Source organism: Euprymna scolopes, chromosome 21 (assembly GCF_053919585.1).
Source record: "Euprymna scolopes isolate OS-2025 chromosome 21, ASM5391958v1, whole genome shotgun sequence".
NCBI classification, from domain to species: Eukaryota; Metazoa; Mollusca; class Cephalopoda; order Sepiida; family Sepiolidae; genus Euprymna; species Euprymna scolopes.
In genome coordinates this window covers 13,078,428-13,091,832 of record NC_136502.1, presented here as the reverse complement: position 1 = coordinate 13,091,832, position 13,405 = coordinate 13,078,428, and the positions used below count along the sequence as shown (strand labels likewise).

The 13,405-nt window shown below is 35.0% G+C and overlaps 1 protein-coding gene across 1 annotated transcript in view; it reads left to right on the top strand.

Annotated features, from left to right (window-relative positions):
- Nucleotides 1–13,054, top strand: part of LOC145243054 (protocadherin beta-7-like) — a 62,102-nt gene extending 49,048 nt beyond the window's left edge. The window contains exons 3-4 of the mRNA XM_080106160.1: nt 6,582–6,759; nt 12,974–13,054. Of these exons, the coding sequence (XP_079962286.1) occupies nt 6,582–6,759; nt 12,974–13,054 (259 nt within the window). The remainder of the gene's footprint in view (nt 1–6,581; nt 6,760–12,973) is intronic.
- The last annotated feature ends 351 nt before the right edge of the window (nt 13,055–13,405 follow it).

Sequence of the window (13,405 nt, the reverse complement as noted above, 5' to 3'; positions counted from 1 at the left end):
GACCTCAATAGATTCAAATGCTGTTAGGTTATAAATTGATATTTAAAAGGGGGGAGGTGAATGTTTACCTTGATCTGAGATCTCCGATCATAGTGGCATAACAAAGGGGGCGGGACGGGCGGTCCCTCCACTCCGGGCGGCACAAGCCAGGGAGCGACATTTTCAGGGATAAAAATAGAAAATAGAAATAATGAAGACAATAAAACGCTAACAAAAAAATCAAATAAATATTTTGAGGACTTTCTGGAATTTTGAAGGAAAATGGCCAGTGGAGGGGGGGGGCAAATTTTACAAGCGCCGCGGGTGGCAAAAATAGTTGCTATGCAACAGTCAACATATTTCTCAGCTGTTCTATTAGAAGAAATGAGTTTGTCTTTCAAGTTTGTTGAATTGTTGCTACATTCAAACAAATCTGCTAATATTTATAATTAAGGTTGTTAGTTCCCTTTGCTAATCACTATGTCTTAGAAAGAATAGAAATCAATGATATTCTATATTGGATAAAAGAAGAATTTGTGGTTAAGTAAAATAAAATTACGATCTGAATATAAATTTGGATAACCATTACTATCCTTGAACGTCAACGATTATGCGGTGATCATATTTTAGTCTACAATCTCCTGAATTGGCATTATGATATGCCTTAGGGACTATTATTCACTCTTATGCTAAAAAGAGGTCTACACGAACACAACAAGAGACTATTTCATCACCGATTTCGATTTAATCAAAGGAGAGCTGCTTTCTCAATCAAAATCGCTGGACCTTAGAATACACTTCCAAACAAGGTAATAAATTCACAAACAAAATGACAGTTCAAAGTAAATTTGGCATTAGGTTACTGTGTAAATTTCTACCACCTTTCGCGGTGTAATTTTATTAGAAAGTAAGGTTTTAAAATACTGATTTTTTTATTTCAATTTTTTTATCAAGAAGTTGGTGCTGACAGCATTTTATGAATTAAAAATTGCTCCTAGGTGTAAAAGCGGTGTGAGATTTGAAATGTTTAAGTTTAGAACCATCAAAACTCATATATATATATATATATATATATATATATATATATATATATATATATATATATATATATATATATTAAGTTATAAAATGTACATGGCGATTAAGCTACACTGAATATTCCGCGTTTATCCACTCTAGGACTCTTCAGGCTTATGTGCGAATTCTGTGGCTATTTGTCGTTTTTATATGCACATCTTCTATTGAGATTTTAGTTAGCCAATCAGCTTTCTAGTATCCACCGCGCCCTTCCTATCAGCCAATGAGCATGCGCTTATCGGACAAAGGCCTATTTGACCTCTGGTTGACCTCTTCCTTTGTGTGTGCTCTATTTAGCCTGGATATTTAGCTTATTGATCGGTTTTAAATCTAGCTTAGTGTATTTTTTGTTTTTTTAATGTTAGTTTATATATAAATATATATGTGTACATACATATATGCACATATATATATATACATGAATATATACATACATATATGTGTGATCGTTTATGTATATTCATCTTTATTTAATTTATTTATTTGTTTATTTGATATATATATATATATATATATATATATATATATATATATATATAGAGAGAGAGAGAGAGATAGAGAGAGAGGGAGAAAGATAGGTATATATAGTGAACATTAATCTTAAAGATTATTATGCAGATCTGAAAGTCAAACACACGTTTGATGAAGGCTTTAGGGGGGCGTAGAGCGGTAGCCCTTGATATATCTAAGGCTTTTGATAGGTGATGGCACAATGGTCATCTCAGGAAAATTAGATCATATGGTATCACTGGAAGAATACATAATGCAATTAAATCCTTCTTAGGTAAGAGAAAAATCCAGGTTGTCCTCGACGGTCGTACATCTAAACAATATGATATAAATGCGGGAGTACCTCAGGGGTCTATCCTTGAACCTTCATTATTCCTGGTATTCATAAATGACCTCTCTGATAAAATTGTTTCGGAGATGGGTATATTTGATGATACCACTGTCTATAACAGGTACGAAGGGAAAACAAATGAACAAATATCTAAGGAAATGGCAAAAACACTAGAGGATAACCTCCAATCTGTAGTAGAATGGGGACAAAAATGGATGGTCACATTCAATGCTGCCCAGTCTAAGCTTGTTTCCTTCAATAATTACAAAAACCTTCTCTACCACCAATAGCAATGGCCAAGAACACATTACTCGAAAGTACTTCCATTAAACTCCTCCGCCTAACGTTTACAGGGAACATGAACTGAAATAGATACATTGACAGCATTGCCAAGGCGGCTGCAAAAAATGCGCTCTCTCTACCATGCTAGAAAACTATTTACGCCTGATGTATCCTGTACCTCTATAAGGCCACCATTCGCCCATGTATGGAGTATTGTTGTCACATTTCAGCTGGTGCATCTGCTACTTGTCTCTCACTCCTAGACAGGGTTCAAAAGAGAGTCGCCAACCTGATAGGTCTTGAACTGTCATATAGGCTTCAGCCTTTGTCCCATCGACGAAATGTTGCATCCCTCTGCCTGTTCTACAAGTACTTTAATGGTGAATGCTCTGACGAACTGCAAGCACTTGTGCCCCCTAGACATGAATACCTCCAACAAGCAGCTAAATCCCACCCCTTCACAATAGAGATCCCTAGGTGTAATAAAGCCTTCTACTCTAATGGTTTCTTCCCCAGAACTACTAGACATTAGAACTCCCTTCTGGGATTTTTCTTTCCTAGCTGTACTGACATGCAGAAGTTCAAGTGTGATGTGAACAGACATCTTGGCACCCATCTCCTTTCATAATACGTCTGCAACTTATATCCAGGATAGTAGCCTCCTACTTCAAAGTGGCACTGTGCCTTGTTTGGGGTGGAAATTGAATAATAAAAAAAATATATATATAATAACATGGATACTCCACCTGACCATCTGACGCAAGTAAAACTCAATACATGCAATATACATATATATATAAAATCAAGAAGTCAAAATTAATTTACAAAAAGTTTACGTAAACTGAATCGATATAAATATTAATTAATATTTCTACAGAAATCCCCCCACACAAAAGTTCAATACAACCAAAATAAGAAATAGAGGGAACACAATTTAAGACTGTAAATTATACTTTACAAGAATTTATTCTTCGACAGGATACTCAAATAAGAAATATTGAGATTCTCTTAATCTGCAAAGTTTTAAAGAAATGCGTTCTTCTCACCCGATATATCAGTAAATGAATATCATAGCAAAAGAAATGAACAATAAAAAAGTAAATTAAATTTTTTCTCTCCATTTCATGAACTCTTTGCACTATTGTTTGTTTTTTGGGTTTTTTTTTTTGCATATATGACTAGTTTTCATATAATGCAAGTTAAAATCAGTGAATTAAGGAAATCTTAATATTTCTTATTCGAGTATCCTGTCGAACAAAAAAAATTTTGTAAATCATAATTTACAGTCTTAAATTGTGTTCTTTCTCTCGCTCTTTCTCTCTAGAATATTAAAAAGAATTTTAACAACCATAATTCTAATAATAACCAAGGAACCTCTCTAACCACTTTAATTAAAACAATTATTCTAACAATACCCCCTTCTCAATTAAATGGACTATCCTAAAGAAGGTTAAGTCTTATACCCCAGCCTCTAAGTCATATATATATACATATATATAGTGGATCAATAAAGGTGAAGCTGCATAGCTCATTCCACCATTATATTTTATATATATATATAAGACAAATAATCTTAACATCTAATAACAAAAAAAATAAATCAACCCCAAAAATCCCTTTCCCAATTAAACCCAAAACTAACTGCAATTGTAATAAAAACATCTTTGCCCACTCAATAATGATTGCATCCATAGAGATGTTATATATTCTTGCACTATTACTGAGCTCCCACGCAATCCTCCCATAACAGACACTAATATTTTGTCATCAAGGTATCTCTCTTCCCACCCTCCATCTAATATAGTTACTAATCCAATAAACCATTCAAGCAACCCCTCTATTTACAATCATACAACTAACAATAATAATAATAATAATAATAATAATAATAATGAGAATAATATTTTTCCTAACAGCCAACCATTCTAATACTAACAACACTCATTATCCCCTCCGAAACAGTCCTCCTACAATCATTGTCCCGCCCTTTGTTCAATGCAATGAACAAAATTCAAACTATTTCCCCAGTACAAATCAGCAAATTAATATTAATTTCAGACCTTGAGCTTTTAATAAAGTACATACACATATCGGCGCTACTTCAACATTAATTAAGAAAAGAATATTAAACCACATTTCTTCTTTTAACAACCATAATTCTAATAATAACCAAGGAACTTCTCTAACCACTTTAATCAAAAAACTTTATTCTAACAATACCCGCTTCTCAATTAAATGGACTATCCTAAAAAAGGTTAAGTCTTATACCACAGGCTCTAAGTCATGTCGCCTCTGCACAACCAAAGCTATAGCTATAATTACTTCCCCTCAAAGTAGTAATATAATAATCTCTAAAAATGAACTGATCTCCTACTGCAAACATAAGTCCAAATTTAATTATGGTAAATTTGAAATTACATAGCTATTAATTTAACCTTTAAGATATATATATTTTTCTATGATATTATCGGTTTTTTTTACATACTTTCTTAGCATTTTATTACTCTGTAATTTTCGTTGTATTTCTTTATTTCTTCTTTTTTTTTGGCGGGTTTTACATCTGCAATATCCGTTTTAGTGTTTAAATATTCCTATCAATCAAATATATCCATCACATTTATTTTCTGCATGTATCTTTACTTATATTTTACTATGTGCATTTACCTACATACTTACCTTATTCCGGAATTTGTAGATATGGCCATTCTCTCCCCTTAATTTTTTTAAACTCTTTATTTATTTATTTACTCATCTATTTACTTATATATATATGTGTATGTATATGTGAGTGTGTTTGTTGTGTATATATATATATATTTATGTATATGTGTAATTGTATGTATTCATATAATGTATGTATGTATATACATGTGTATGTATCTCACTTATCATTAATTTATTTGCTTCCTTTAATAACTCCTGCTGATAATTTAATTCTTAAGTAATAACTTGTATATTTCAGGTGACCCCTTTTCTGCTTTAAATTTCGGCGCCTTTTGAATGTCATCTTGTCTGGGTCATTTCGACATTGGCTTTTCTATTCTAATATTAACTTAATCTCCATTCAATTTTTTTCTTCATCATCTTCTTCTTTACTCATTCTCCCAAATTTAGCCCAGCCTTGACAGTCGATTTAAATTCTTTTTCTACGCACATCTTTTCCTTGTCCCCATTTGTGAATTTTTCCATGGATTTCTGCCTTTTGGATTACTTTGGACCATCTTCCAATTACGCGATTCCCTTGAATTTTACTTGTGGAAATGGAAACTTTTTTGGATTTTGATTTTTGGATTTTACCGTTATTGGATATTTTACCCTTCACCAGACTATCCATTCACGTGAAATCACCTTTTTCTTCACCATACTCCCTCTCCTTCACTATTTGTTACCAAGTAAGATCTATGACTTACTTGTAGTTTCATCAAATACTTTTGCAAGCAAAATCCGATTCCGCATTTTGCGAAATCCTACCCTCTGATGAGAAGAAAAGTATTTCTTCGAAACTCTGCAAATTAAGGACTATCCACTTATTTTGTGTTTCCTTTTTAAACTTAAATATGTTCTTAACTCTTTTTCAAAGTGTTTTTTAGCATGTTTTATTAACTATATGTTCTTATTATAAGCTCCATTTCCTATTTGGTTTTATCGAGCTTTTACATTTGGTTGAGATTACTTCATAAATATTAACTCTTCAATATTTATAATATACTTTAGTTTTGCCATCTTGGATTATTTTGATAAACTTGACTGTAATACTTATTATATATATATATATATATATATATATATATATATATATATATATATATATATATATATATATATATATATATACATATTTGCATCAGTTTGGGTGTATCCATTACACCTTTGCATTGCATTGCCTTCTATCAATTTAATTTCCTTTATATATATATATATATATATATATATATATATATATATATATATATATAAGAGCAACCAGTTAATAAAACATGATAAAAAACACTTTGAAAAAGAGTTAAAAACATATTTAATCCGAAAAGGAAACACTTAATAAGTGGATAGTCCTTAATCCGTGGAGTTTCGAAGAAATACTTTCCTTCTCATCAGAGGGTAGGAATTAGCAAAATGCGGGATCGGATTATGCTTACAAAAGTATTTGATGAAACTACAAGTAAGTCAAAGATCTTACTTGATAACAAAAAGTGAAGTAGAGGGAATAGGGTGAAGAAAAAGGTGATTACACGTGAATGGATAGTCTGGTGAAAGGTAAATAGTCCAATGACGGTATATATATATATATATATATATATATATATATATATATATATATATATATATATATATATATATATATTGCTTTAAATACACGATAATACTCATTAAGTCAAAACATGGTCGCCTTCCATTCTTGCAGCGAACTTGATGATGTTGTCCGAGCAGATGAAGTAATGGAAGATTTGGAGACAGAAGCTGCAGAAATTCCTGAAAAGATGTCACTTGGAACTTGTTTAGAGATTGATGAGCGTGGAACAATGAAAGATGCTGCAACGCAAATGGAAGTGAAGAAAAGTAAGTTTCCAAATTGGTACACAGTAAGATATACCATGACGGACCCCCATAGCAGCTATTTTTACCAGCTAAAGATCAAATCGAATTTGTCCCCAAGTCTAAATCTTATATATATTAAGTTTCAAGTCTGTAAGCCAAAAATTGATAGGAGAGTTTGTAGGCGACAGTTCCTTAAACAGACAGATAGAGTTATTATTTATATATATATATATATATATATATATATATATATATATATATATATATATATATATATATAAGTGAACGTGTGTGTGTGTGTGTACATTTCCGTATGCAATAACTTTCTCAATTTTAAGTCTACATGCTAGTCTATATATATATATATATATAAAAGTGAACGTGTCTGTGTGTCTGTGTATATTTCCCTACACAATAACTCTGTCAATTTTTAGTCTACAGACTTGAAATTTGATATACCGGGTACTGAGATTTGGGAAAATCGATGTGATCGGTTTTGGCCAGAAATTTGGCGATTAAGGGGTCAAAGTTCAACAATTTGACCTTTGAGAACTCTACCAAACTCCTCCGACAATTTTGGGGCTACGCACTTGAAATTTTAGATATACGTTCCTTGGACATGGATCTAACTTAATAACTTTATTTGAGCCCAAAACAATAAATTTTAAGGGGTCATAATAGGGGTCAAAGTTTTTAAAAAATTGACCTCTGCGGTCTCTTCCAAATTACTCAGACAATTTCTGGTCTAAATATTTGAAATTTTACATAAAGGGTATTCAGAGATAGGGCAAGCTTTTTAATCCGTTTGGGTCGAAAATTTTTATTTACCAATATATAAATGTATGTATGTATGTATGTTTGCATGTTTGCCTAAAACTTTCGACAGAGGTGACAGATTTTACCAAGATCAGTATTGTTTTGAAGTTCCATCTTTCTGACGACAAATATCGAAAAATTGGCTAAAAACATTAATATCTTCACTTTCAACTGGGCACTGTTCTACAGGGGGGTCGCTTTTTTCGCCGATATTTTTGAAAGTCATCCCCTCTTTTCGATTGTCTAGCCTTAATTTAAACCTACATCACTTCCGGTTTTGCGGTGGTCATAACAGCAAAGACGTCAGGTTTTTTTTTCAGGTTCTTTTCCTCCTTCGCGATACGGGTTCAAGCCTGCCTTCCTACTACCACTTCTTTTTTTTTTTTGCTCAACATACACCTCCAAACACTCGGGCAACGCCGGGTGTAAATGCTAGTACGTATATATTTTTGTTTAATCTATAAAAGTGAACGTATCTGTGTGTCTGTCTGTGTATCTGTCTGTGTACATTTCCCTACGCAATAATTCTGTCAATTTTAAGTCTACAGACTCGAAATTTGATAAACAGGGTACTGAGATTTGGAGAATCTATGTGAACGGTTTTCCGCCATAAATGTGGCTGTTAAGGGGTCAAAGTTCAACGATATGACCTTTAAGAACTTTACCAAACTCATTCAACAACTTGGGGTCTAAACACTTGAAATGTTAGATATAGGTTCCTTGGATATGGATCAAACTTAATAAGTTTATTTGAGCCCCAAACAATAAATGTTAAAGGGTAATAATAGGGGTCAAAGTTTTAAAAAAAAATTTTTTTCTGTTGCTCAGCATACACCTCCAAACACCCGGGCAACGCCGGGCACCCCTGCTAGTATATATATAAAAGTGAACGTGTCCGTCTGTGTGTGTGTGTGTGTGTGTGTGTGTGTGTGTGTGTGTGTGTGTGTTTCTGTGTCTGTGTACATTTCCCTACACTATAACTCTGTCAATTTTCAGTCTACAGACTCGAAAATTGATATAGAGGTACTGAGATTTGGGAAAATCGATGTGATCCGTTTTCGGCCAGAGATTTGGCGATTAAGAGGTCAAAGTTCAACGATTTGACCTTTGAGAACTCTACCAAACTCCTCCTGTTTGTATTGTTTTGATTGTTCGAACAATTATTCTCATCTTGTGTGATATTGGCACAACTTTTCGGTCGCTGATACCTATGACCGTCGTCAGTTGAAAAATCCATGGTTTTTTTTTTCAACTAAGAAAAAGGGGTTAGCTCTGCATTGTAAGAAATGCAAAGTTCAAAATAGACTTCACAGCCTAATGGGGAATGCCCTATTCTCTTCCCTGCAACCTCTTTCCCACAGAAGAGACATTATGAGCCTCTCTTCGTTTTATCGTTACTTCCATGGCAAGTGCTCATCTGAGCTTCAATCTCTGGTCCCCCCTCGCCAATCTTTCATGATAAACACCGTCTGGCTGAAACCACTGTCAATAATTTTCCCCACTCTTTATCTGTGCCTAAATCAAAACGTAGATTCCATGAACAAAGCTTCTTTCTTAGAGCTGCACGCCTGTAGAACTCTCTTCCATTTGCCTGCTTCCCAGCTGACTACAACTTGGTTGTCTTCAAGTCCAACATAAACAAATTCTTGATGAACCGCCCTCTTAAGTAATCCAATTTACCAAATTTCCATTACTAGCGATTACTACAATATTATCACATTGACTACTGTACACTCTATAACCCTTATCATCGAGTGGCCTCCAGGCCTTGATAAGTGGTGAATCCCATGTAAAAAAAAAAAAAAATCAGACCTCTGGTTTGAGGGTGTGCCCATAAATTATAAAAAAGGTAAATTTTCAGGTGTCACTAGGGTATTTTTTAAGACTTTCTTATTCAATTTTAACTGAATCCTTATGTCAACATTAGTGAAAGAATGTTTTAAGAAACCGTGGATAGACATCCCAAATGTGTTTTCGTTTTTTTTTTTTTTAAACACAGTGCAAGGGAGGCGACTCTTAGAAAAAAAGATTTTTATTGGGTTTTTTATTGGGGGATTATTTATTATTTAAAATAGTTCTGTTAGAAATACAACATTAACATCAGGGCAGAGATCATTATTAGACGAGCATAGCTTTCTATGAAAGGTGAAAGTTGACGCCTGAACAGATTCGAGTCATCTAAAAAAAGATGTATGTTTGATTTAAATCTCAATACATTTGCAAACCAATCAAAACGTTTATTCTCTGTTTGTCCCATATTCGGGAATGTTCTTCAAATACTCATAATATAAACTGGGAATTTTACTCCATGAAAGCTAGAACCATGAAAGACACCTGAGACACTGTTTGCCTCAAACTGTGATCCACACCATATCCGGTTATGCATGTGGATATGAAGAAGAATTATGAAATAATTTTGAGGACCAAATAACAGGAAAATCAAAATACCGATACTCTATGGCAGACTGGGATAGCTTCCGTACATTCATATCTGATCTACCTCTCCATTCCATGTTTAAAAAGGATGTGTCCTCTATAGTATTAGACCTGACCGAATGGTTACTTGTAGGCATAGACCAATTCATACCATCCAAAAAATTCCAACAAAAACCTAACAGCCAGCCATGGTTCTCCCCTGAATGTGCTGCTACCATCGCGCACAGAAATCACTTTTTCCATAGCTACCAACGTAATAGATGCATTGAAACTAAAGCTGCTTTCAGGACTGCCTGCAACCACTGTAAAAGAGTAATAAAAAATGCAAGAGAACTATATGCTCAATCCGTTAAATCCAAAGTAGCTGAGCAGCGGCTTGGTTCCTACCAGTTTTGGCAAATAGCAAATAGGATCCTGAACAGAAACGTGCGTTCTATCCAAACCATTATCAATGGACCAGAGGTCATCTCGACAGCATCCGACAAGGCCAAACTATTTGCCAAATATTTTGCGGCAAATTCTACCCTGTGCGACGAAGGCCATCAACTCCCCATATTCCCTCCTATAACAGACAACACACTATGCAACATACAAATATCTGTGCGTGAGGTCGCCAAGCTAATCAAGAACCTAGATTCCAGTAAAGTAACTGGTCCTGACGGTATCCCAATTATAGTGTAAAAAAAATTATAACCAGAACTTGCCCCCATACTTACAAAACTGTTTAAGCATTGCCTTAAAGAGAAGTGCTTCCCAACACCCTGGAAAACCTCATCAGTATGCCCTGTATTTAAGAATTCAGGTGATAAGTCATCTCCCTCTCAGTACAGACCAATAAGTCTCCTGTGTGTCATGAGTAAGTTGATGAAATCCACAATAAATAGAGAAGTAGTCAACCACCTCAGCAGAAATAACCTTCTTAGCGACACATAATATGGTTTCCGTTCTGCTAGATCTACAGCAGATGTGCTAACGGTTATATCTCATAGGATTAGTGAATCTCTCGACAAAGGCTTCATTTCTAGGGCAATTGCTCTCGACATATCAAAGGCCTTCGATAAGGTTTGGCATAAAGGCCTACTACACAAGATTTCTAGCTATGGTATAACTGGAAATGTTTTCTTGATCATTAAATCATTTCTCTCTGATAGGCTCATAAGAGTAATGGTTGATGGGCAGAAATCAGAGGCCCACAGTATTAATGCTGGTGTCCCTCAGGGGTTCATCCTGGGCCCAACTCTCTTCCTGATCTACATCAATGATCTCCCAAAACACATACCAAAATCCTTCGTTGACATTTATGCTGAAGACACGACCATCTGTGGCAACACATCAAAGGCCGTAAATGATGATGTTCTCTCTGATTCTCTCTCCTCTGATCTTGAGCGCATGGTACAGTGGGGAAAGAGGTGGCTGGTTACCTTTAATGCATCTAAGACCAAGCTCCTATCTCTACATCATAAACGCTCTAATCCCCATCTGGCATCAATTGAAATGAATGGCTCTCGTCTAGGGGAGGCCCCATGTTTTGATAAGCTTCTGGGTTTAACCTTTACTTCTGATCTGAAATGGAACACATGCATCAAGTCTGTGGCCAAGGTCGCTGGGAAAATGGTGGGATCCTTCTACCACTCCAGAAGATATCTCACTATTGATGCAATTCTCTATCTATATAAGAGCCAAGTACGTTCAAAGATGGAGTACTGCTGCCACATCTGGGCGGGAGCTGCTAAAAACAGCCTATCCTGCCTTGACAGAGTACAAAATAGACTTTGTGGCTTGGTGGGGGATGCCCTTTTCTCTTCCCTGCAACCTCTTTCCCACAGAAGAGACGTAGCAAGCCTGTCTTTGTTCTATCCATGACAAGTGCTCATCTGACCTCCATTCTCTGGTCCCGACTCGCCAATCTTTTTCAATAAACACCCGACTAGCTGAAACCACTGTCAATATATTTTCCCCACTCCCTATCTGTGCCTAAATCAAAATGTAGATACCATGAACAAAGCTTCTTTCTTAGAAGTGCACGCCTATGGAACTCTGTTCCACTTGCCTGTTTCCCTCCCAACTTCAACCTGGATGTCTTCAAGTCCAACACAAACTAATTCCTGATGAACCGCCCCCCCTAAGTAATGACACCTTACCAATTCTCCAATACTATTGCTATACTATCCCTTTGATTACTGTACACACAATAACCCTTATCCCCGAGTGGCCATTGGGCTTTGATAAGTGGTGAACTCCATGTAAAAAAAAAGCAAAAAAAACTTGAAATCCTTTAAAATAAGGAATGATTATTACCAAAAAAAAAACATCACTCGTCTTCTATTTTTAAGGTAGGCTTTTAAGTGCTACTAGAAATGAAGAGATGCAAACACAAAAAGCAACAAACTCACAGACACATACATCAAAATGCATACTTTACACACACATGCATGGCACTCTCATACATACTTATACACAAAAGGAACACAGTGCAAGGGAGGCGATGTAGAAAAAGTGTTTTATTGGGCATTATCTCTCTTGGGCTGGCCGTATTTTTTCTTATTTTTTCTTATTTTCCCCATGTAAATTTGTAATTAATGGATTCCAAATGTGGTTAAATTCGATAATTGGACGGCTTAGGCTATTGTTGCTATCCACCAAATATTCTGCTTCCTTGAGTTTTTTTATCCTCCATCTTTCTTCTATATTTAGTATTTTAACATCATCCCACATTGGGAAATGGGTACCTTTTCTCCATATGTATATGTATGTTAGGGCTGATTTTTCGATTTCTCCGTATGTGACACCTTTTTGCTGTTCTTCTAGTCTTGCTTTGAGAGGACAGTATGTTTCATCTTTGTAAACGTTCCCACATTTACCTGAAATCTCATAAACGCAGTTTTTTTGTCATTAATTTTTCGGTCGGGGTTTTACTTGCACAAAATGTTTTCAGAGTGTTGAGTTACTCCTAAATACAGTTCTAATATCATATCGACTGCATATTTAAAAAATTTTTTCATATAGGCCTTTCGAGTATGGTGTGCAGACTGTGGTGGGTTTTTGGGTGGTGTTCTTTGGTGTTTGATCTGGATTTTCTGGAGCTGATGTCATGCTATTTGGGTTGTTATTTTGGTGAAGGATTGTTCTCAGATTGGCTATCTCTTCTTGATATGTAGGGTTGTTATTACATATTGTCCTCGAGGTTGTAGGTATTGGACTATACCTTTCTTTACGGTGTGAGTTACAGTTAAGGTATTGTCCTGTAAAGGCTGGCTTTCGGTATACGTCACAAAGCAGTGTAGGTTATCAGTACACCCAGGAAAGATAGTTTGTTGTCATGTTCTTTTTCCATGGTGAATTGAATGGATGGGTGGATTGAATTTACTATAAGTAATCAAACGTCCTCCTGGTGAGTCAGAAAGTATTATCCAAATATTGTAACAACATTGTTGGTTT